General features: G+C 49.7%; 1 protein-coding gene across 1 annotated transcript in view; it reads left to right on the forward strand.

The window, feature by feature from the left end:
- CDCP1 (CUB domain containing protein 1) overlaps nucleotides 1–20,809 on the forward strand; it is a 56,343-nt gene extending 35,534 nt beyond the window's left edge. The window contains 7 exon segments of the mRNA XM_070359100.1: nucleotides 614–982; nucleotides 8,586–8,807; nucleotides 9,785–10,165; nucleotides 11,983–12,348; nucleotides 14,649–14,736; nucleotides 17,365–17,540; nucleotides 17,543–20,809. Coding sequence (XP_070215201.1) covers nucleotides 614–982; nucleotides 8,586–8,807; nucleotides 9,785–10,165; nucleotides 11,983–12,348; nucleotides 14,649–14,736; nucleotides 17,365–17,540; nucleotides 17,543–17,796 — 1,856 coding nt within the window. The 3' untranslated portion in view covers nucleotides 17,797–20,809.
- Nucleotides 20,810–24,455: the final 3,646 nt, after the last annotated feature.

A 24,455-nucleotide genomic window follows, 5' to 3' on the forward strand; every position in this document is an offset into this window, starting at 1 on the left:
GTCCATCACCTCCCACCTCCATGTTCATCCATCTCCTGTCAGCAGTTTGAAAACAGCAATAGTGGGAGTCTTTACACCAAGGAAGTGGGCAGACATTACAAATTAGGGCTTTATTTTTTTCCCCTGCTGGGCTGGTTATTAAACATTTACTCACACATGCTGATGTATCCTCATGCTCACTGTTGTTCAGTCGCTTAGTTGTGTCTGACTCTTTGCGACCCCATGGACTGTAGCACACCAGACTTCCCTATCCATCACTATCTCCCAGAGTTTGCTCAAACTCATGTCCATCGAGTCAGTGATGCCATCCCACCATCTCATTCTCTGTCGTCCCCTTCTCCTCTTGCCCTCAGTCTTTCCCAGCATCAGGGTCTTTTTCAATGAAAGGTGACCAAAGTATTGGAGCTTCAACTTCAGCATCAGTCCTCACAATGAGTCTTCAGGGTTGATTTCCTTTGAGATTGACTGGTTTGATCTCCTCTACCTTGAGTATAAACATGCCATATCCAGACCCAATGCTCAGGATCTGAGACCTAGCCCTTCACCTCTTCTCTAACCCTGGTCCCTCCAGCCACGAATGACCAATTCTCTTGTTTGGGTTCCACCCCCACAGGCCTGTGCATCATCGAGTCTGTGTTCGAGGGTGAGGGCTCGGCCACGCTGATGTCCGCCAACTACCCGGCTGGCTTCCCCGAGGACGAGCTCATGACGTGGCAGTTCGTCATTCCCGCACCCCTGCGGGCCAGCGTCTCCTTCCTCCAGTTCAACGTCTCCAACTGCGTGAAGAAGGAGGAGCGGGTGGAGTACTACATTCCGGGTTCCACCACCAACCCTGAGGTGTTCAGGCTGGAGGACCAGCAGCCCGGGAACATGGCCGGGAACTTCAACCTCTCTCTGCAGGGCTGTGACCAAGATGCCCAGAATCCAGGCATCCTCCGGCTGCAGTTTCAAGTTTCTGTCCAACATCCACAGAATGATAGCAGTAAGTGAGCCCCACCTTCCTTCCCCTCTCCCTCCTCCTTCGTTCCTTCCTGGAATCTCTTGCCTGGGGTGAGGTTCCTTTCTACTTCTCGTCTGTCAGTCAGTCACACGTGGACTCTGGACCCCGTAAGACTTTCAGGAAGTCCGTTGCTAGTGATACCAGGTCACTGGGTGAACGAGGAGCATGCCTCCATTTCAGCACAATAAGCTGAGACGATCCTGCGTTCAGGGTGCTGAGTTGTTTTTAATGAAGACATTGGAAGGTTACGCTCTAGAGCTCATGTCTTGATTGACCCTCCAGTGAATCAGGACGTCACCAGCACTGTGAGCAGTGCTAATAACACTTTTATTGGCTGAATGCCCCATACCATGGGCACACTCTGCATGCCAAGTCCTGCCCTAGGTACACCACTCACGTGGTCCCAACTAATCCTTACTATAGTCTTGTAAGGGAGACAGGGGTTGTCTTCATTTGTTTTTTGAAATTGTTTGTGTATTTTTGACTGCGTGGGTCTTCATTGCTGCAAGCGGGCTGTCCCTCAGTTCCAGTGAGTGGGGGCTACCCTCCGTTGTGGTACGCGGGCTTCTCGCTGTGAGGGCTTCTCCTGTTGCGGAGCGTGGGCTCCAGGCGCATGGGCTTCTCGCTGTGAGGGCTTCTCCTGTTGTGGAGCGTGGTCTCCACGTGCATGGGCTTCTCGCTGTGAGGCTTCTCTGGTTGCGGAGCATGGGCTCCAGGCACACGGGCTTCAGTAGTTGCACACGAGTAGTGACGCACAAGCTCTTCCCAGAAGAGGGGTTGAACCTGTGTCCCTTGCATTGGCAGACAGATTCTTACCTGCTTTACCTGCAGGGAAGTCCCAAGAGTTATCTTCATTTATTGATGACAAACCAGAAGGTTCAGGGAGGATGACACTAGCCCAACATCACACAGCTTGCCAGGAGCAGAGCAAGCTCAGAACCTGTGGCCTATGCTTCTGGACCACACAGAACCCCAGGTTCTGTGACAGTGAGGTTGTCTTCATTTGTTTTTTGAAATTGTTTGTGTATTTTTGACTGTATTGTGTATTTTTGACAAACGTGTGTTCCACACATGTTTGCTGAGATGCCGTGAACCTTGAGAAGGGTTGTCAGGGCCGAAACTACAACGAGGTGACGTGCCCAGGGCACAGCATTGGAGGAGGCCCCAGCTCTGATGCACACACTCTTACAGACCCCCTACCCTTGGATCAGTACGAGGTCGGCCCCTGACAGCAAGCACCTCCTTAATGCTTGCTCCCTGGGTTCCCTTGCCTCAAAGGAGGGGAGTCACATGGATATTGAGAAAAAGGTACAGGATGAGTTCAGAGGGGCTCTTCCCCGGGGTTGTCTATGAGCTGGAGTCTGTGAGTTGTGATGTGTGGCCTTGAACCAGGACCTCTGTGACACGTGCTAAGGATGGATCCTGCCCACAGGCTGCTTCTCATCCTTATCTTTATCAGTATTTGCTTTGGAAAGTAGGCAGAAACAGGCAGAGAATCAGGCAGAGAAAACAAGTGGGAGTGTGGACTGTCAGGCCTGGTAAATATCTGCCAAGGGATCATACAGGATCCACTCCCAGATTTGCCCATCTGAGGCTGTCTTAGGAGTGCCCGCTCAGCGCTCACTTGGAGCCCGGCTCCTGGAGAAGCCTCAGTTCCATCATATCTTGCCCCGAGATTCCTTCTAATTCACAAGAACCGTGTACAAGGCATAACGTTATATATACATGTATGTGTCCATTGATGAGTCCACTGTCATCAGTGTTAGCAGAATGTTGAAAACAGCCATCGGAGGGATCAGAAATGGACTGGGTTTGAGTTGTAGAAGACGAAGGGATTTGTTTACCATCTTGGTCATAGTGAAGTGCTGCTGCTGAATTCTGCTTCCTGTAACATCGGCTGGGTTGAAAGCTACATCTGATCAAATTGTTAAGCATGCTATTACCAGCATCAAGAAGGATACAGCTTTAGTTTTGAGGCAAATAGTGGTTAACTGCAATTTAGATGTGTTTAGCAGCGTCAAGGCTTTACATCAAGCAGGGTTTGCCTTTTTCTAGACTACTGAGTGAACCTGGCTGGCAGAAGTATCTTTTTTATTAGATTCAATTACTTTTGGTTGTGCTGGGTCCTCATTGCTTTGGGCGGGCTTTTCTGTAGTTGCGGTGAGCGGGGGCTACTCCTCGTTGCGGTGCGTGGGCTTCTCACTGCGGTGGCGTGTTTTGGAGCACGGGCTCTAGGGCACGCAGGCTTCAGGAGTTGTGGCTCCTGGGCCCTGGAGCACAAGCTTAGTAGTTGTGGCTCATGGATTTAGTTGCCCTGCGGTATATGGGATCTTCCCAGACCCAGAATCACACCCGTGTCACCTCCGTTGGCAGATGAACTCTTACCCACTGTACTATCAGGGCTGTCCAGCAGAAGTATCTTTAGAGATAAAATTAGTCGAGGCTGGGTGCCCTGAGAGCTCTGAGTCTCTGGACATCTCCGTCTTTGAAACCCAGCATGGACCCTAAATTTCAGGACATTGTGCAAGGCAGCGAGCCCTGTGCACTCACACGTTTGTCAGGCTCTATAAATATGTGTGGACAGCTTGTCTTGCAGGCAGCATAGGCCGGCAGTCAAGGGCACTCCCTCTGGAGTTGGCCTCCGAGAAGTTAAAATCCTGGCTCCCCTACTCACTGTGTGAGCCCAGGCAAGTCACTTCACTCCTGTGTGACTCAGTTCATCTTCCGGTGGCGCCAATAGGCCTACCCTCGTAGGGGTGCTGTGAAAATGCAATGAGGGGGCACTGCCTGGCAGGTCGTAAGCACTGTCTGAATGTTATCCTGCCAGGTGCCAGGTCAGGGAAGGGAGGCAGCGTCAAACAAGACACAGCACTTGTCCTTAGAGGTTAGCTGGCAATCCAGAAAGCAGATGAGATTTGTAGGGTGCTGGTGGTCCCCTCCCAGAGGAGTTTCTTCTATTTTCATGTCTTGTTGGTTTTATTTTAATAATTGCAGTCTTTGTGCCCTGTTGGTGTGACATGTGGTCACCGTGTGGGTGGCCGTTTCTCCACAGGCTCCTCTGGGGCTGCAGTGGATCGCTGTAGGGGCCCAGGACCCCGGTACGCTGTGCATCACTGGGACGGGCGGAGGTCTTCAGGGCCGGGTCTCCTGGTTCTGCTCCAGCCGATTCTGTCTGTCATTTTCATGCTCTCTCAGCGTCAGCTGGTGGTAACAAATGCTGTTGGTCTTGTTTCTCCCTTTCTTGCACAGATGATAGAAGTTTCAGAGGAAATTTTGGCTGGCATCTCTACCCACTTGGCTGTCTTCCCCACCTTGGCACTGTCTCTGCACTTGTATTGGCAGAGGGGTCATCATCTCCATCCTTTCCTGAGTGCTGGTGGTCAGCTATTCCCGGCTTGTGGTTGGCTGTTCGGTGCTAGGAGCTGGTTGTTCCACACTTGTGGCTGTTCTGTACCCACGGTTGGCCAGTTCATATCTGTGTTAAACTCTTATGGATTGCCAGTAACTTCAGCCATGCTGCGCCTCCCACTGTGTCTGTGCTGGGGTTCCTGATCTCCCTACATATACCTTCTCCTAGGCAATGAAGAGGGCCTCCCCGGTGGCGCAGTGGTAAAGAATCCGCCTGCCAGTGCAGGAGACCCAAGAGACACGAGTTTGATCCCTGGGTCAGGAAGATCCCTGGGTCAGAAAGATCCCCTGCAGCAGGGCATGGCAACCCACTCCAGTATTCTTGCCTGGAGAATCCCGTGGACAGAGGATCCTGGAGGGCTACAGTCCATGGGATGCCAAAAGTCGGACACAACCGAAGTGACTTAGCACACTCGCATGCTAACTTAGGAGCAGCCAGATGGAAGAGATGCATGGGTATGTGGGAAGGAGGGCAGGGCTTCCAGGCCGTCTCCCCAAATCTCCACGTGTTGACCCACCTGGAAGCCCCTCAGAAGCAGTTTCAGGGGCATGTAACGGGATTCAGAGCAGGGAGCATCCCTCAGGCTTGGGGGGCGGGGTACCAAGAGGAGACTTGTGACAGAGCCTGGCCCCTCTCAAGCTGCCTGAGGCCCCACACAGGATGTGCCCCCTCGTGGCCACAGGAAAGAAACACATATGTGCTGTTTATGCTCTTTGCTTTTTTTTTAATTTACTTTTTTTGGCTGCGCCTGGCGGCCTGTGGAATCTTAGTTTCCCGACCAGGGATTGAACCTGCACCTCTGCACTGAAAGCAGGGGGTATTCACCATCAGACCACCAGGGAAGTCCCTCTGCTCTTTCTTAATTTTGGAGATGAGAAAAAAGCTAGAGGTTTGGGGTGAGAGGGACTTCAAGAGCCTTGACCTTGCTTTGTCCCAGCAGAAGGAAGCAAATGCTCAGACCACCACACCAGGAGCCCCCATGAGAGTGGTTTGCACTCAGCACACACCATGTCCCAATCATCCATCTGATCATCCATCTGTCCATGTCTGGGTCCTGCTAAACACCCCATCAGGCATCTTGTCTTATTTCTCTATCTTCCCACTCTCAGCAGTATCCAGCACATTCCAGGCCCTCCGTAAACCCTGCTTCACTACTCTCAGGAGGCCCCCTCTTATCCAAAGTGGTTCAGACTCAGAGCACTTTGGTGCTCCAAAAGCACCACGCCTCAAAAGGGGCAAGGGTGGCATACAGTGGCGGCACCAAGAGCGCAGCTGCAGAGAAGTCGGGCAAGGGCAAGAGAAGTAGAACCAGAGCAGAGGCAGAGCTGAGAGGCCTTCTCAGGCCACACAGGGCGGCTGTCACAGCCCCCTTGCAAAGGCAGAGCCTCGGCAAGGGCACAGGCAGCTGTCAGAGGCACCCAGACCCTTATCATCATCCATCCAGTAGGACCTGACTACAGTCGGCTCAGAGTGCCAAAAAAAAACACCCAACTTAATGAATATGGACAGCAGGAAGGTACTACATTGAGCCTGACCGCCCCCCAAGCCCTTTTCTCAACCTCTGTACTTTGCTGAAAATATCAACTAGGCTCACACTAGACCCAGACGGCTCCTGCAGAGATTATCTTTCCATGGCTTGACCACAAGCACCCTGTGTCTTAAGACAGTAATGTACAACCTGCCCCGGACTCGAGGAATGACTGATCTAGCCAGCTGTGACCAGATGTGTGAGCACAGATAGCCTACATTGCCCAAAACCTGCAGCTTAACCATGTCTGAGATTGTCAGAGAGCTTGATTCATAATTATCTCCACCGAGCACCAACTCAACAGACATGAATTTGAACAAACTCTGGGAGATAGTGAAGGACAGGGGAGCCTGGCAGGCTACAGTCCATGGGGTCACAAAGAGCTGGACACGACTGAGCAACTAACATTTCCTACCTTCTGGAAGATACATTTACTTGCTCAGAAAATACCAACAGACTAAGTGTATCTTCAAGCCCTGTGGGTTTCCAAGTTATCATGATTCAAATAAGGTAAAGGGACGTGAGTTTCCAGCATTGTGTATCACATGCTTCCAGTGACCCATCTGGGTAAACGCTGGTTGCGGAAGCAGTTACACTGCTTCTTTTTCAGCTTTCGTAACCACCAGAAGCCACCTGGAGCCCTTAACTAAATGTTGGCTTTGTTTGTATTTTTTGTTGGGTAACTCCTGCTCTAAAAATCCAAACATCACAGACAAAGCTAAAATCTCCTTGACAATCTGTATTGTCCCTACTTCCAGGCTCCCCTCCCAGGGTAACCACAGTTATGTGTGTGCTTAGTCGCTCAGTCGTGTCCAACTCTTTGTGACCCCATGGACTGTAGCCCGCCAGCCTCCTCTGTCCGTGGAATTCTCCAGGCAAGAATACTGGCATGGGTTGCCATGTCGTCCTCCAGGGCATCCTCCCAACCCAGGGATGGGACCCAGGTCTCCTGCATTGCAGGCAGATTCTTTACCATCTGAGTCATCGGGGAGGCCCATAACCACAATTATGAATTTGTTATATTCCTCGCCAAATTTTTTTCTCTTCATTTAAATATTAAATGCAAATGTATGTACATGTAGAAACAGCTATTTCACTTTACATAGAGATTTTACAATCAAATAATGTCACAGTCTAAATATGGTTCTACAGCTTGCTATTTTGTCTCATACAACATCTTCTTAACTGCTGTGTAATATTCCCTTCATGCGTTTCATGGTCTGTTTAACTATTCCAGTATTATTCCGCTAACTATGGCTGGTGTACAAATGTGGGCATATATCCCCATACACTGCTGGAGTTATAGGGCTGAAGAGCTTTTATTTTTATCCTATGCTTTTTTTTTTGACTGCACCACGTAGTCTTAGTTGCGGTATGTGGGATCTTTGCTGACACGTGCAGCATCTTTAGTTACAGCACGTGGGATCTTGTTGCCTGACCAGGGATTGAACCCAGGCCCCCTGCATTAGGAGCCTGGAGTCTTAACCACTGGACCACCAGGGAAGTCCCACTGTATTTGATTTTAATTTGCTTTTCTCTAATTACAAGCAGTATTACAAGCGATACTAAGAACCCTTCAATGGCAGCCCACTCCAGTGTTCTTGCCTGGAGAATCCCATGGACAGAAGAGCCTGGCAGGCTACAGTCCATGGGGTTACAACAGTCAGACGCGACTTAGAGACTAACCCACCAGAGAAAGACTACCCTCGATTCGGCAGCAAGTGACAACTGTCCTTAAGATTTCTTTTTTTTTTTCCCCCTGATAGAAAAAGAAAACACTTGGAAAATGAAAATAATAAATTTTCTATTCAAATGTAAAAAAAAAAAAAAAGAACCCTTCACATTTTGGATATTTGGACATTTATATTTCCTGTACTGTGAACTCCTCAGTCATTCTGTTACAAACATTTTCTCCCAGTGTGTGCCTTGTCCTTCAGACATTGTTTTTGGTACGTCAACCAGAGAGACATTTTTATCTTTTTTTTTGCTTTTATAATTTGTGTTTATTCCACATTTAAAAAGATAATCTCTTTGTTTTTATTTTGGTGACTGCTCTGAGGCACCAGTGTAACATTCCTCTTTTACTCATGGGAGACACCATTCTCTTGGCCCAGCCTATGACGTAGTTCATCTTTTTGTCGCTTATTTGAAATGTAGCATTTATTAGAGACTATATCTGTGATTCCATCCTGTCTATGAATCCTGTCTCCCTGCACTAATACCAACGGTTGTTAATTACTGTTCATAGTAGCAGAATATTTAAATAGGTGATGCTACATCCCACTTGGTTGACTAAGATTTAATGAATATTTTTAAAGATTAGTGAGTATGAAAACTGTATACTAAAGTAGATATATCTGTACAAAATAATAAAGTAAAAGCTGAATATACATTTTTATATACACTGTAATATGCATGAACAAGGACTAAAATGAATTTGAAGAAATGAAGTGCTTCCATGAGAGGGGTAGAAATGCAGTCCTGCTCATTTTCTTTTTAAATTTTGTTTCAAGCTATCATAATGTTCTCTTACTAATAAACAAACTTCCCAGCATTCCCCAGCCATGAGAGGTTCTGTGCTCATTTTTGCCTCCACGTGAGGTTGGTCCTGACCGTTCTTCAGGCCTGTTTTGTACTTGTGGTTCCAGATAAAACCTACGTGGTTGACTTGAGTAAGGAGCGAACCATGTCGCTGTCCATCGAGCCACGGCCCAACAAACTGAAACGCGAGTTTGTCCCCAGCTGCTTCGTGTGCCTGAACTCTCGGACCTGCAGCACCAACCTCACCTTGACAGCTGGCTCCAAACACACTATCTCCTTCCTCTGTGATGATCTCACACGCCTGTGGATCAACGCCGAGAAAACCATAAGTACGATCCTGCCCTGTCTCAGTGGGGTCCGCTGGGTGGGTTGTAAATAATCTGATCACCAGCAGGGCAGGGTGAGCAAGGGCAACCGGCAAGCACAGAGTGAGGTAGAGACACAGCTCCTTTTAGGACCAGCAGCCTCAGTGGGGACATGCTTCCTTCAAAAGCAGGTAGCGTCCCCCATGTCCATGCTCACGTCTCCTCTGCCCAGCCTCCAGTCTCCCTCTTTTGAGGTCCTTGTAGCCTTCCCTAACCTCCCCCATGCGCACCCGCTGCTCCCACTCTCACTGCCTGCTTTTCTTCTCTTGCATAAGAGCAAGTCTTGAGGTCAAAGACTTTGGCTTCTTCCACTTTTTTTAACCCCTTTAGTTACTAGCCGTGCCAGACGGGTGCTCGTCACGTAAGAAATGTCCCATCAGTGGAGAGCAGCAAAGCCAGGAGGCACCTCCTCCTGGCGACCATCATCTCTCACATGGATGCTCTTAGGGTCTCCACCGAGGCATTAGCTGGGTCCAGGAGAGGTGAAGCAGCTAGCCCGAGGCCACCCTGATAGGAAGCAGCAGAGCTGAGACGCCAGCTGAGATCTCCCCAGCTCCACTCTGCTCTAATCACTAAGCAGAACTGCTTCCCCACAGGCAGGGACGCTGAGCAGTAGGGCTGGGTGCAGGAAAAATACCTACACTTGGCCCATGTGGCACTTGGCGTCTAAGATATAGGTTGTCTTAGAGATGAGAACTGGCAGCAAACAAGAAGAGAAATTTTCAACCCTGACTCCTCCCCAGAAGGTGGTCTGCCAGTTTAGTGGAGAGTAAGAAAGCGAGAGCAGGGGGTGAGCTGGGAAAGGAGCACCAGGGAGGCAGGAATGAAGGAAGAGGAGAGACCAAAGGGAGAAGCGAGAAAGCCTCAGGCTAACTTGAGAGCTGGAGAGGATGCGCTGCCGGTCTCCTCCCAGCTGAGCACCACCTGCCCCTCTTTCACAGGCTGCTTGGACCACCGGTACTGCCACCGGATGCGCTACTCGCTCCAGCTGCCACCGTCCGTCTTCCAGCTGCCTGTGCAGCTGCACGACTTCACCTGGAAGCTCCTGGTGCCCAAGGACAGGCTGAGCCTGGCGCTGGTGCCGGCCCAGAAGCTGCAGCAGCACACGCACGAGAGAGTCTGCAACACCAGCTTCAGCTACCTGGTGGCCAGTGCCGTGCCGGGCCAGAACCTTTACTTCGGCTCCTTCTGCTCTGGAGGGTCCATCGAGCAGATCCAGGTGAAGGAGAACATCTCGGTGACCCTCCGCACCTTTGCCCCCAACTTCCAACATGAGAGCGCTAAGCAGGACCTGACTGTGTCCTTTATCCCCCACTTCAAAGGTAAGGGTGTCTTTCACTCTCTCCCCATCTCCAGGCCCCTTAGCCGTTCTCGTTGGAGAACTCATTTTGCTTTTGTGATCAACTTAATTGTCGATTTGAAGAGAAAGGGGTACCTGAGTGGGTACCTGATGAGGAATCCTAATCCTGAGTTTACCATTAGGCTAGTGTAGACAATTCCAGGAGTTAGAAATAAGTCTCTGACATCACTCTCTGACAATAGGAGGTGATGGTTGGTAGGCAGCGGAACAAATAATCAGGTCTCGAGCCTTTTTTGGAAGCAGGCAGGGCATAAATGAGAACTAACCATAGTCTCAAGTCCTGGATTCTTGAGGTGGTAACATAAAAATCCTTATGCAGACATGCTTATGATTCTGCTTTGACAATTCAGAATGTGGTTCAGAGGACACAGAGGAAGGAATATGGAGAGAGAGATGAATCTTTGGAGCATTCTCTTGCATGGGGGAGCAGAACCCTCCTGGGGGGCCGGTGCATGATCTTCTCAGGCAGTAAATGAGGTTTAAATCGGTCACAATGGATGAACTCTATATGGCTGATTTTGAAATTCACGGTCACCGTTACAAAGTTTTCAGTTCATTTTTAAATTCACCGAGACTTTAATTCAAGGTTTACTCCATAGTTTTGTTCTCAGAGCCGTGAGTGGGAGGGAGATGAATCTTTGGCCGGTGAGATCAAGGTCAGTCCAGGCTGTCTGGTGTCTTCTAGTTTACCAGTGAAACTCCTTCTGGGGAGTCTTTGAAAATAAGACACACCATCCTCAGTGTGGAGGGTTGGGGTTTTATCTTATCCGAAGGTAAGGAGTGGATTAGAGACCCTTTCAGCTTTGCCATTCTAGAATTCCTCCCAGAACCTGAAGTTTTCTAAATCTCCAAAATAGAAATCAGTATATTCCAGTCCCACCACGGTGCAGAGCATTAGATGAATGTTAGCTCCGTTGAGGGCATATTTCTTTCTTTCCATTTTTAACTTTTCTGGCCGTGCCGAGTGGCATGTGGGATTTTAGTTCCCCAACCAAGAATTAAACCTTCGTCCTTTGCATTGGAAGGCGATTCTTAACCACTTGACCACCAGGGAAGTCCTGCAGGCATTTCTGAAAAGAACCTGAGATAACCACCAGTTTGGCAAACTTGGCCTGTTTTATGTTTGGTTGGTTTTTTCAAAAGGCCTGAGAACCTCCTTGAAGATTATTCTTTTGACCAATATGGCAGCCACAGACCACAGGTGGCAGTTTACATTTAAATCAATAGTAAATGAAATTAAAAATTCAGTTCCTCAGTCACACCAAGTACTTTCCAAGTCTTGCAACAGACACCTGTGGCTGTGACCACTCTCCTGGCCGGTGCCGATCCAGAGCTTCTCCGTCATGGCGGGATGCTCTGTGGTCTGCTGTAACATCATCTCCTCCACCTTCCTGTTCTCTCCATCTTCTTTAAAAATAACTTATTTACTTTATGTTTGCTTGCACTGGGTCTTCGTTGCTGCCTGCCGGCTTTCTCTAGTTGTGACGCGCAGGGGCTACTCTTTGGTGCGGTGCTTGGGCTTCTCATTGTGGTGGCTTCTCTTGTTGCGGAGCACAGGCTATGGAAGCTCGGGCTTCAGTCGTTGCAGCACATGGGTTCAGGAGCGTAGAGCTTAGTCACTCTGAGTCACGTGGAGTCTTCCCCGGCCAGGGATAGAACCCGTGTCCCTTGCTTTGGCAGGCAGATTCTTGTCCACTGTATCCCCAAGGAAGAACTGTGTTCTCTCCATCGTGATTGAGTGAAACAACATCTGAGTGGATTCTCTTCCCTTTCCTGCAGAAGAAAGTGTCTTCACAGTGACCCCAGACACGAAAAACAAGGTCTACCTGCGGACCCCTAACTGGGACCGGGGCCTACCGTCCCTCGCATCAGTGTCCTGGAACATCAGCGTGCCCCGAAACCAGGTGGCTTGCCTGACCTTCCTCAAAGAGCGAACAGGTGTGGTCTGCCAAACCGGGCGTGCATTCATGATCATCCAAGAGCAGCGGGCCCACGCCGAGGAGATCTTCAGCCTGGAGGAGGAGGTGCTGCCCAAGCCAAGCTTCCGCTATCACAGCTTCTGGGTCAACATCTCCAACTGCAGCCCCATGAGTGGGAAGCAGCTAGACCTGCTTTTCTGGGTCTCGCTTACCCCAAGGACCACGGGTAAGGTCTTTTGGGGGTGGTGGTGGACAGCAAATTGTTGGCTTAAGAGTCGGGAGCAAGCCTGGAAGGCAAGTCAGAAAGCATGGATTTCAGCCCTGGCTGTCCATGTATCAGTTAGCTATTGAATCAGTAATTCTGAGTAACAAACCACTCCAGAATGCAGTGGTTTAAAAACAGCCATTTGTAATTTCTCACATGTTGGCTGGGCATTTCTGGTCTGAGCTGGGCTTATCGGATTCATTCACTCAAGCCCCTGTGGGCAGCTGCAGGTGGGCTAGAGAACTTTGTCAGTCTTGACCAAACACTCTCACATTCTGGGGCCCAGACAAGATCAGCAGGGACAACTGGGATTCCTTGGCTCTACTCCACGTGGATTCTTACCCTCTAACCCAGGCCCCTTCTCATGGCAAAGCTAGAGAGATCCAAGAGAGGCTGGGGGAAGCATGCTAGGTCACCTGATGCTTAAGATTAGAAACTCATACCCCGTCCCTGTGACAGCATTGGTTTGGTCAACTCAGATTCAAGGGGAGGACAGGTAGGCTCCCCCTCTTGGTGGGAGGAGCTGCAAAATCACACAGTAAAGGACATGGTTTGGGGAGCGGGGAGAATTGGGCATTTTTTGTAGTCAATCTACTACTGACCTCTTTCTGACATAGAGAAAGTCTCTTTTGCCCTCTGATCTTCCTCATCTTCCTTCTGTAGAGAATAGATGACTGTAACTACCCTGTAAAATTTTCACTGGGCATTCAGAGTTGGTGACTCAGATGTGAGAACCTGAAAAGTGGGACACGGACGCATGGCACCAGCACTTTTTATTTAGTCCAGTGAAGCATCAGAATCCCTGAAGGCCCTTGGTCGTGAGCCATGATGAGGATTTTGCTTTTATGCCCAGGGTAGCAGCATCCACTGGAGGGTTTCAGGTAGTCTGTGCTGGGGCCATGTTTGCATTGGATTCCAAGATAGTCACAGAGCATCCCAGTGTTGGAACCATGGAGATTTGTTCCCTGACCTCTTCTCTTTTTGATGGTCAGATAGACTGTGTGTCCATCCAGGTGGATAGATTGTGACCACCCAGGCCACACAGGTGGTCAGCAGCAGGAGCATCGACAGGGACCAGAAACCACATGTGAAAAGCTCGCCCACACTCAGATTAGCTCCTGGGTTTTTTCCTTCTCTTCCATTCATTTTCTGTCATTTATGTCTAGTCCTGTTTTTCTCTCAGTCTCACCTTTTGTTTTCTTGTTGAGCCAGCCAGAAAGTCTAAATCCCAGCTTGGTGCAGGGCTCTCTCTCTGACTGCTTTTCCTTTTCATTTGTACAACTGCAGGAGAAGGACAGCACACATGAGACAACCCTCTCCTAACTCCTTCTCCTCTGACTTTTGACTCCCTGCTTTCTTCTACACTCTTCTCTCCTCCAACTCGGGCTGTGGCGATTGGGGGAGCACAGCTGGGATAGGCCAGGAGTAGCCTTTGGAGTAGATCTGGTAGGTCTCCCAGTTCACTGTGTAACAAACTACCCCAAGATTTAATGGCTTAGATGGTCACCATTTTTTTATGCCCACACTCCATGGGTCAGGAGGACTTCCCAGGTGGCACTACTGGTAAAGAATCCATCTTCCAATGAAGGAGAAGTAAGAGACACGGGTTCCGTCTCTGGGTCTGGAAAATACCCCAGAGGAGGGCATAGCAGCCCACTCCAGTACTCTTGCCTGGGAAATCCCATGGACAGAGGAGCCTGGCGGGCTACAGTCCATAAGGTCGCAAAGGGTCAGACATGACTGAAGCGACTCAGCATGCACGCATGCAGGCATGGGTCAGGAATTCAGACAGGGTACAGCAGGTGGCTCATCTCTGTTCTAAGATATTGGGAGCCTCTGCCAGATGCCCTGAACAGCTGCGGGGGGTAGGCTGGGATGGTTCACCTTTGTTCACTTTCAAAGCTGGGTGGGACCCTTGGGTTTTGTTTTTTTTCTCCCTCCTGGAGTCTCAACATGGCCGCTTGAGCTTCCTCACAGCATGGTGGTCTCAGCATAGTCAGACTGCTTACATGGTAGCTGGATTTTCCTCAGGAAACACAAGACGCTTGCACATTTCTAAAAGGTTAGGCGCATACCAGCTCAGCTCATATTCAAGAGGAGAGGAAGCAGATTTCCCTGAATGTGTGAGGAGTGGCATGTGCATATGGGCAGGGAAGGAATGGATGGCGGCCATCTTTGAAGACTGTCTACTGAAGTTTGTCACCAGGCTAAACTAACCTCACATGTCTCCTCATCTCTCTCCCTTGTGTCTCTGCTCACAGACCTGACTGTCATCATCCTCACGGTGGTGGGAGGTGGCGCCTTACTGCTGTTTGCCCTCGGATTCATCATATGCTTCGTGAAAAAGAAGTAGGTGGAATTTCTCAAACTCTTCTCCTGAGCTGACACCTCCTCATATCACACAATCCAGAGCTGTCATTAATTATTGACTTTTTTTCCTTGCTTTCCATTGACCGCCCCCCCCTCCCCCGCCCCTCCCCGCAAAGATCAATCTTAAATACTATTGCTAGGGGGGAATTCCCTGGAAGTCCAGCAGTTAGGATTCCTAGCTTTCCCTACCTCGGGCACAGGTTTGATCCCCGGTCAGGGAACTAAGATACCACAAGCTGTCTGGCATAGCCAAAAAAAAAAAGGAGCATAAACAGTAGTGCCAGATGTGAAGTATGCTTGGGGGTGGGGTTGGCGTAGAAACCCCCTACCTAGCAGGAAAAAAAAAAGAAAACACACATGTGGTGACATTGTAGCCTGCAGTGTTTAGGCAGCTGCCTCAGCACAAGCTCCCTGTGAATCATTTACTGTCTGCTCATTAGACTGCGGTCCTCATGGGGGTGATGCTGGCAGAAAAAGCTCACGTAAGCCCTGCCAGACCAGGCCTGTGAACCTGCTCCACTGTCACCTTGAGGTACACATGCACGCTGCCCAGCTTGTTGTCCTCCAGTTTTTTAAACAAACTGTCTGTTTATGCTTGTTTGTTGGCCTCCAGACGGGTACCAGAAAGCCAGCCCTGTGGGCAAGAGCAAGGAAGAGCCAGTTAACTGACTCAAGTCTCACCTTCCACCCCCTCGGGATGACAGCTTCTTTTTTATGAGAGGACAGGGTTGACCTTTTCAGAGGTTCACCTTAGTCCACGCTGCTACCAGATTTCATCAATTCTGCTCGTATTTCTGATTAAAGCCATGGGCGGAGGGGGCAGTGGGGGGTGCGTCTGTTTTCCTTAGCAAAAAAACTAAAAAAAAATTTTTTTTATTAACCGGGGCCATGAGCAAACAGTTGAAATTGCTGATCATCAGTGAGACTGTCTAGAAATGTCTCTGCTGATGAGGACGGGCTGGCAGGTCCAGGGGAGACGTCTTCTCGGTGAAATGGGATTGCACATGTCTTGCATGAGGGGAAAGGACTTCTTTTAATGACGTATCATCGTAAGGTTTCTCTCAGGAAACTTTCCCGTCTGGGGTGCATGGTATGCTCAACCCAGATGGGAAAGCGTGTCATTAATACTGAGAGCCAGCTTCCTGCTCAGGAGGGAATTGGGCAGGGAGGGGAGGGACCTGCACTTGCCTCCATCCCTAAAGTGCCCCAGTCCGGGCCTGAGAATCCTCAGCCCCCTCCTTGCTGTGGGGGAGGCTACTGGCTGGCAGATTTACATAAGGCTCCTCCATCCCCAAGTTAGGGTGGGAGGGAACGCGGCTTCTGTAAGGGGGAAGAAGGGCAGACAGTGCCGTTGAACTTGTTCCTTAAGCATGTATTTCCTGGGACTTCCCTGGTGGTCCAGTGGCTAAGACTCCACGCTCCCAATGCAGGGGCCCTGGGTTCGATCCCTAGTCAGGGACCTAGATCCCACATGCCACAGTTAAAGATTCCGTCTGCTGCAATGAAGACCTGGCACAGCCAAGTAAAAAAATTTTTTTTAAAAAGCGTGTATTTCCTGAGGGTCTTCTGGGCCTTAGGAACCAAATGAGGTGTTGGGGATACACAGGAGACAGAAGAGCTTAGTGGGGACAAGAACGGCGCTGTAGGAGCACACGGGAGGTCATCATTACAGGACTTCAGGCTGGAGCCCTGGCAGCCCGTTGTTCTGGCCGGGGAACCCAGCGTTACAAGGTACATGTGCTGGATTTATTTTTATCTCAGAAAAGTCCGGGTTCATCATTAGCGAACCGCCAGCCAGCGAACTGCGTTATGTGATCCCTTATGCTGATTGAGCTAATATCCTCCATTTGAATCTCTGATTGGCTAAAAAGTCAGCCTACCCCGCTTTTCACTGGTGGAGATGGACAGCGAGGCTTTGTTTTTGAGGCAGGGAGTGCTAATGCCTGTCCACGTCCAAGTACCAAAGAACATTACAAACCAAGCGTCACTGGTGGCGGGGGGAGTCGGGCACCCTGGGCTGACTTTTGTCTTGTTGGTTGCTCTTTCCTCTGTTGGAGGTTACTGCTGAAGGGACTGGCTCCCTCTGCTCCTTCTGATTCCAAACTGTCCCCAACTCCAACTAAAAACTAAGATACAACCTTCCATCCTGAGTCTTGTGTGCTGTCATTTAGAATCGAAATGGACGTGGCTTGTACACGTGCAAAAGTGAGCTGAAGTGTTAGCTACAGGAAAGAATTCAAAGTCATGGGAGGCTGGCCTGGGCATGCCCATTTCTGCAAGGAAAGGGTATTATCAGACCCTCCACCTTTGGACACCACGGGAGTAATCAAAGCAAATGGAGGCACAGATGGTGTTGAGAATGCCCACTCTACACCACTCTCTGCTCCTTAAGTTTCCACCTTAAAAACTGGAGACAGAGTTGGTCCCTCCTAAATGTTCTCTGAGGACAGCAATTTCCATTTCAAATGCTAAAGCGACCTGAGGGACTCGGAGAGACATGGGTATAATTGACCCTGAAGGATCTATTATACATTCCAGTAGGGACATACAGTTGATGGGCCTCTGAGGTCACATTCTTCCTGACTTCTGTCTGTTTCCCTCCCTCAGTAAGAAAAAGAAGATCACCAAGGGCCCGGCTGTAGGCATCTACAACGGGAACGTCAACACCCAGATGCCGATGCAGCGGAAGAAGTTTCAGAAGGGGCGCAAGGACAATGACTCGCACGTGTATGCCGTCATCGACGACACCATGGTATACGGGCATCTGCTGCAGGATGCCAGCGGCCCTTTATCCAGGCAGAGGTGGACACCTACCGGCCCTTCCAGGGGCCCACAGGGGACTTCCCTCCCTCCCCACCCCCCACAAACTCCAGGGCCCCGACCGTCAAGCTGGCCACAGATGAGCCGCCCCCTGGCTCCCCTCCTGAGTCTGAGAGCGAGCCGTACACCTTCTCCCACCCCAAGGACGGGAAGGTCAGCAACAGAAGCACAGACACTCCTCTGCTGGACGCCCACGAGCCCACGGAGCCCGGGGAATAACAGGGACCCACCCAAAGACTTGGCATACGGCAGGGCACTGAGAAGCCCTTTAGGGTTCCCACCCAGATATCCTGAAGACAAGGAATTGTGTGGAAGGACAAAAGGAGGTTTTTCCTGAATGCCACCAACTTCTGATTTCCACGTGGACTCACTCCGCCGCTGAGACGTTGAACATGATGATTTGTGATCCGGATGCTATCATCTCCGGGCATGTCCTTTAAACTCAGGTTGGGTTGTAACCAGCCCATAATGAGAGGGAAGCGGCTGAATCACCCAGGACAGGGCTGCAGCGAGCCCCACATTTGGGTTTAGACCTCTTCAGGTTGACAGTGTTGATCCCTGGGTCCTTGCTCTCACTGGGGAGCCCCTGGATGAAAATGTCAGTGTGCTTTTTTAACTATTATTATTTATTGGGTGGTCCTGGGTATTTAAGAAGTCAAACGGGTTGCCATGCAGCTCGTCTCACCAGACATAGTGGCAGCTCATGCTCACTGATTAGATGGCTGGGTTTTGACTTCTGCCCACCACTAGATAAACATGTGCCTGTCCTCTGGGAGGTGGGAATAATTTGCAGTTTCTCCAGCCGGAAAACAGTGTGTGTGTGTTTGAGGGCACTGACGCACATCTGCTTTGAGGAGAGACTTGCTGGTTGTCTTGCTCTGCATGTGGTTCTCTCGCTGCAAAAATCCGTCTTGAGTCGCATTGTTGTCCTTGGATCTAGGAATAAGAGAAATGTCCTGGAATTGCGGTGTGTGGCTCCACCCAGCTGCAGCAACGCTTTAACGTTTAAACAGAAACGTAGAGAGTATTTTCATCCTCTAGAAGCGTTGAAAGAGGATTTCCGTGGTGGCTCAGTGGTGGGGAGTCTGTCTGCCAGTGCATGAGACACGGGTTTGATCCCTGATCTCTGAAGATCGCACATGCCTCAGGTCCGCCGAGCCCGTGTGCCACCATCGAGCCAGCACTCTAGAAGCCGGGGACGCAACTCCTGCACACTACAGCAACCAGAAAAGCCCGAGCACCACAACAAGAGAAAAGCCTGCCCAGCAACAAAGACCCAGCACAGCCAAAAAGATATAAGCAAACAAAAGCATACACTAGAAAAATAACATTGAAAGGTACAGGAGAGAGTGGCCACTCGTATTAGTTGCTAAGGCTACTGCAACAAATTACCGCACGCATGGTGGCTTGAAACAACACGCGTTTCCTATCTGACTGTTCTGGAGATCAGAAGTGCAAAACGGGTTTCCCTGAGCTAAAATCCGCGTGTCAGCAGAGCTGTGCTCCTTCTGGGGGCTCCAGGGGCGAATCCGTCTCCTTGCCTTTTCCAGCTCATAGCAGCCTCTCACATTCCTTGCCTCCAATCATGGCATTGTGACACTGCTGTTGTTCAGTCACTCAGTGGTGCCCAACTCTTCGCAACCCCATGGACTGCAGCACACCAGGCTCCTCTGGCCTCCACTCTCTCCCACAGCTTGCATCTCTCTTCTACTGACAAGGACCTTTCACTTACAAACCTCACCCGGGTAATCCAGGGTCATCTCCCCGTCACAGGATCTTTCATTACACTGAAGATCCCCTTTGCCCTGTAAGGTAACATATCCATAGGTTCCAGGCATTAGCACATGGACCTTTCTCCTGCCTACCACACTCTACCCGCCCCAGGAGAGACTACAGAATGTTCCAGCCTACAGATGTGTTTTGTTAGGCCTGCAGCATCTTTTTAAAGAATTACTCACCAACATTTGAAATGATAAAATGTTTACATAACAAATCTGGATCGGAAGATCTGGCCATGCTGGGACTTGCGTGCTCATCAGAAAATAGCCGTCTGGAGTTGACACACAGCTGCTCTCTAGAGGGGGCACCTGATTCACCCATTCCCTGCAGGCCACACCTCTCCCTATCGCCTCCCACAGAGGCTGAGGGTCTGTTGCTGTGGGTGAGTGCCCTTCAGGGCTGCTTCTCTCATAATGGAAAGTTCAGGACCCATACCTCAAGTGACATAAAAAGACAAGTCTTGAGGTTGATGTGTGCTTCAGGAAAGTTGTTTTTTCACACCCAGCCCACATCCTTCATTTATACTAATTACCAGCCCAGCTCCTGCAGGCGTTTGCCTTCGTGGCCCCTGCTCTCGTCCAGGAGGAAAAGGATTGTGTTATGGCTTGTCAGCACAGTCCCAAGGTCAATATTTCTGTGGCAAAACCTCCTTTAAAAAATAGATGCGGGTTGTCAAATTCAGTGGCTTCACCTTGGAAATGCACTGTCTGGACTTGTCCCCTTGCTACTTTGCCTCCATGAAAAGTTTTGCAATCATCTAAATGCTGTGAGGTCCAAGGTCTCTTGAATTCTTTCCAGAAAGAGGAGTATTATTTTTATTGTGTCTTTGGTGCTCCCTGTGACGCTTTTACTCTGAAAGGCTGGCTCTGCCCACGGACCCTCATTGTCTTGGCCTGAGATGCTGGCAAAGCCCCTCCAGGAAGGACCAGAGGAGGTCTGTGGCTCCTTTCCTTTCACTGAAATTGTATCACTATTTAAAACCATCACTGGGGCCCCGCTCCTCCATTCTCTGCCTTCTCCAACCTCTTGGCCTCTTCTGAGGGTCACTCAGCGCTCGAAATTCCACCCCCAAAGTGTGGCTGTCCTCACACACATCATCTTTACCTGCAGGGGCCCCACGTGGCCATTCCTTTAACCAAGAGCTCAAAACTCCAGGCCACGTTACTATCTCCTGAGACCTCAAGTCAATCTCCAAAAACATGCCTCCTTGAAGGGGCCAGACCGATATACCCTTGGCTCTTCCCTTTAAAGCTCAGGCCCCATTTCTGTAACATATTTCAGGGTCACTGAAAACCAAACACATTTGTCAAAGCCTAGCTGGTGCCAGCAGATTGCCCTCCAGGCCACGTCTGCCCTCGCCCTCAAGCCCATCCTCTGACGAAGCCTGGCTCGGGCAGGACTGATTAATGCTGCAGCCATTTTGCAAGGTTGGGTGGGGCCGGCGGGGGGGTCGGGGGGGTCGGTCTCAAGGAAGAGCCAGGGGGAAAAGCAGAAGTCTATGGGACATAACCTTGGTGAGGGTTAGGACAGATTCGTGGGATCTGCAATGCTTAACTCAAAATAATTTATTTGTTGTAGATACTTTTTAGGCAGCATTTTGTTCATTTCCTATACTTTTTTAAATAAACAAATATACAGAAAAAAAGAGGTATCAGGTTGTTTAAATGCTTTGGCAGCTTGTCCCCTGGGTCAGCTGAAGCCCTCATTGCCCGGTTGTTGACTGAGACAGGTTCAGCAGGAGCTCAACGCATTCCATCTTCTCTGCTCAACGCATTCCATCTTCTCTATGTGTTTATGTTCCAGCAGGCTGGGCTTTGAGCTGCCAGTGGGTGACTCAGAGGCCAGAGTTTGTTCTGTTCTGTTCTTGCTGAGGCAGCCGGAGTCCCCTCTGCATGACCCTCCTAATACCTGTCCCCTATTGAGGCCACCTTGGCCACTAACTGCTCAGTGGCTCAGTTCAAGAACCCACCTGCAGTGCAGGAGCCGCAGGAGACTCGGGTTCCATCCCTGGGTCAGGAAGATCCTCTGGAGGAGGAAATGGCAACCCACTCCAGTATTCTTGCCTGGAAAATCCCATGGACTGTAGCCCACTGGGCTACAGTCCATGGGGTCACAAAGAGTCAGACTCGACTGAGCACACACGAAAACATATGCACACTGCTCTAAGCCCAGTGCAGCTCACCAGCCAACAGAACAGAGGCAAAGGGAGAGTGGTGGGAGGGGAACCTCCAGGTGGGCGCCTGCGCACTTGGACAGGAGACCCAAGTGCTCGAGGGAGACGGAGTACTGCTGTGTAACGAACCAGCCCAGACCCTAATGGCTTAAGAATAATCGTGTATTCTGCCACAAACCTAAGCTGAGCAGGACTCAGCGTGGATGGCTTCTCTGTGCTCTGTGCGGCCTCTGGGGCAACTCAACTAGAATCCACTTTCAAGATGGTGCATCACGCAGCCAACAAGTTAGCGCTGGCTACCAGCTAGGAGCTTTGATTCCTCATCACAAGGACTGCTCACTCCACAGGGCTTTCTGGACTTCACAACCCAGAGGCTGAATTCCCAGGGCGAGTGCCCCCAGAATCAGACCAGTGTCTCGAATCCTGGGCCTGGAACCTGGCCCAGTGTCACATCCATTCTAGCCTATGGGTACGTCAGTCTCAGAACCTCAGATTTAAGAGGGTACGGACACAGCATCACAAAAGAACATTACATTCGTAGAGAAGTGACAAGACAAAGGAGAAGTACTCAGCTTCTAGGAGTGGCAAATTGTGGAAAGCTAAGAATATGGGGAAAACAAATGGAAAATACAGTTCTTAGCAAAGTGCATTGTGTCGATTTCTCTGGTGTTGTCTCCCGGCTAAGAGTGTAGAGTTGTCTCTGGTGATTAAGAATCGTTCTGTCCTTCCTGGTAAAGAGGGGGAGGACAGAGAGCTTTTCTTGTGTCTGTTCCTTCTTAACTGCCTTCAATTCAAAATAATCCTCATGCCAGTCTGGCATATTTTGGGGTAGAATACCCTAAATCCCTCACTTTCCCATTTGAAACATAAGTTTCATATATTAAAAGTTGAGTTGGCAGCTGTGCAAAGAGGCTGGAATGAGAAGTAGCAAAATAAGAGATCTGCAGAGGCAGAGAAAAGCCTAAATGGAAGAAGGGGAAAAGAACAAACCTAAGTCTCTTGCCCATGTCTTAATGAATCAGTCTCTCAGACCCAGGAAGGAGTCACTCGGTGAAACAGCTGTGTTTCATTTTAGGAAGCTGTGCTGCAGGCAGGAGCGGGAGCCTGCTTAAGTCCAGCCTTTATATGGTGTCAGCAGTCAGGCACCTGATGAGGGACATTTCTATAGGAAATGAAGGGGAAACAAACTGTAACCTCATTTTTTGAGTCCAGAGGGTCGTTAGTGAGAAGATTTCTAGATGTTGGGCTCAGAGCATTTTTAAATGGTGGACTGAGAATAGCAGTGCCAAGCCAACAAACTTCCTAGTTTGCAATTCCAGTGTCGGATTCGAGCGTCTCCATGAGCATCACTATCCCCAGTATTTCTCAGTCAGGCGTGGAGGTGTACAGCTGCACTTTGCAGGGCTTCTCCTCCTGGCGCTCCTTCTCTCTCTCTTTTTTTTAAGGTAGTCCCAAGAAGGATCTAGGCAGTCAGGTAGTTCTCAATGGCACCAAGCTGGGAGGGAGAGAGAAAAAATGGAAATGTTAATTGCTAAAATGCACGTCAGAAGCCAGTTTACCAAGAGGTCAAAAGGCTCAGAGGCAGTGAGCCTGGCTGGAGTTCCACAACCCACCCACAACAATATGCTAGATTTTGTTGTTGTTGTTGAAAAACAGAATTTCTCTCTATAAGTACCCCCATTTCTATCAAAGATAATCAAAGACTATTTTGTTTGCAAAGTAAGTCTAGTCTCATGCAATTTGGCTTAATTATTTACATTAAGTGCAGCAAGAGTGGTACCGTGTCTCCCCAGACCGAAGAGATCTCGGAATTGGCTAAGGGCCGCCATGAAACGTGATCTGTGTGACTGAGACAGGCTAACTTCTCAGAGCCAAAATTTCCTCAACTGTAAAATGCAAATCCTAATACCTACTTATTAACAAGGTGACTGCCAGGGTGGGGAAGAGATGCTGCATGTGACACTGTCTGGATTTAGTAGTCACTCTTTGTTAAATCTGCATTGAAGAGAGAAAAAAAATACATAGCCTATAGTCTGCTCAATTTGGCATGGTCTCATCTTCAGCAAGCTGCCTGTCTTTTCCTGTGGGCTGACAGTTCTCTAGCTAATTGTGTCAAATTTGAAGACGCTGTACTCCGCGTCCTCTCCACACTCATTTTAGCTGTCAGCTTCAGCAAGCTGACATATGATCCTCATCATTCGTGCAGCCCTAGAAAGAGATGTTCCTGGGGGAAGCATCACAGCATGAGCCATGCGGGGTCCACAGCCAAGGAACCCAGAACTATGGGCTTTCATTTTCTAACACGATTGCAGTGTGATAAGATATTTGGCTGCCTGTGGCAGGGGCAGCACCAGCTGTTTGGGCTTGCCTGAGCAGGCACCCAGACCAGAGAAGGACCTCAACAAACACATAAGAGGTGTGCAGCATTGTGGCTTGAAGTTACCATAGCAACTGTCCTGTCTTTTTCTCCTTGCTCCACTCCTACCCCATCACAGGACACCATTCCTCAGTGACAAAGAGGGCAAGAGTTGTTCAGTCGCTAAATCATGTCTGACTCTTTGCCACCCCATGGACTGCAGCACACAAGGCTTCTCCTGGAGTTTGCTCAAATTCACGTCCATGGAGTCAGTGATGCTATCTAGCCATCTCATCCTCTGTCATCCCCTTTTCCTCCTGCCCTCAATCTTTTCCAGAATCAGGGTCTTTTCCAATGAGTCGGCTCTTCGCATCAAGTGGCCAAAGTATTGGAGTTTCAGCTTTAGCATCAGTCCTTCCAATAAATATGCAAGGTTGATTTCCTTTAGGATTGACTGGTTTGACCTCCTTGCAGTACAAGGGCCTCTCAAGAGTCTTCAGCACCACAGTTCAAAGGCATCAATTCTTTGGCGCTCAGCCTTCTTTGTGGTCTAACTCACATCCGTACACG

This window comes from Bos mutus, chromosome 22, assembly GCF_027580195.1.
Source record: "Bos mutus isolate GX-2022 chromosome 22, NWIPB_WYAK_1.1, whole genome shotgun sequence".
In the NCBI taxonomy this organism is placed as follows: Eukaryota; Metazoa; Chordata; class Mammalia; order Artiodactyla; family Bovidae; genus Bos; species Bos mutus.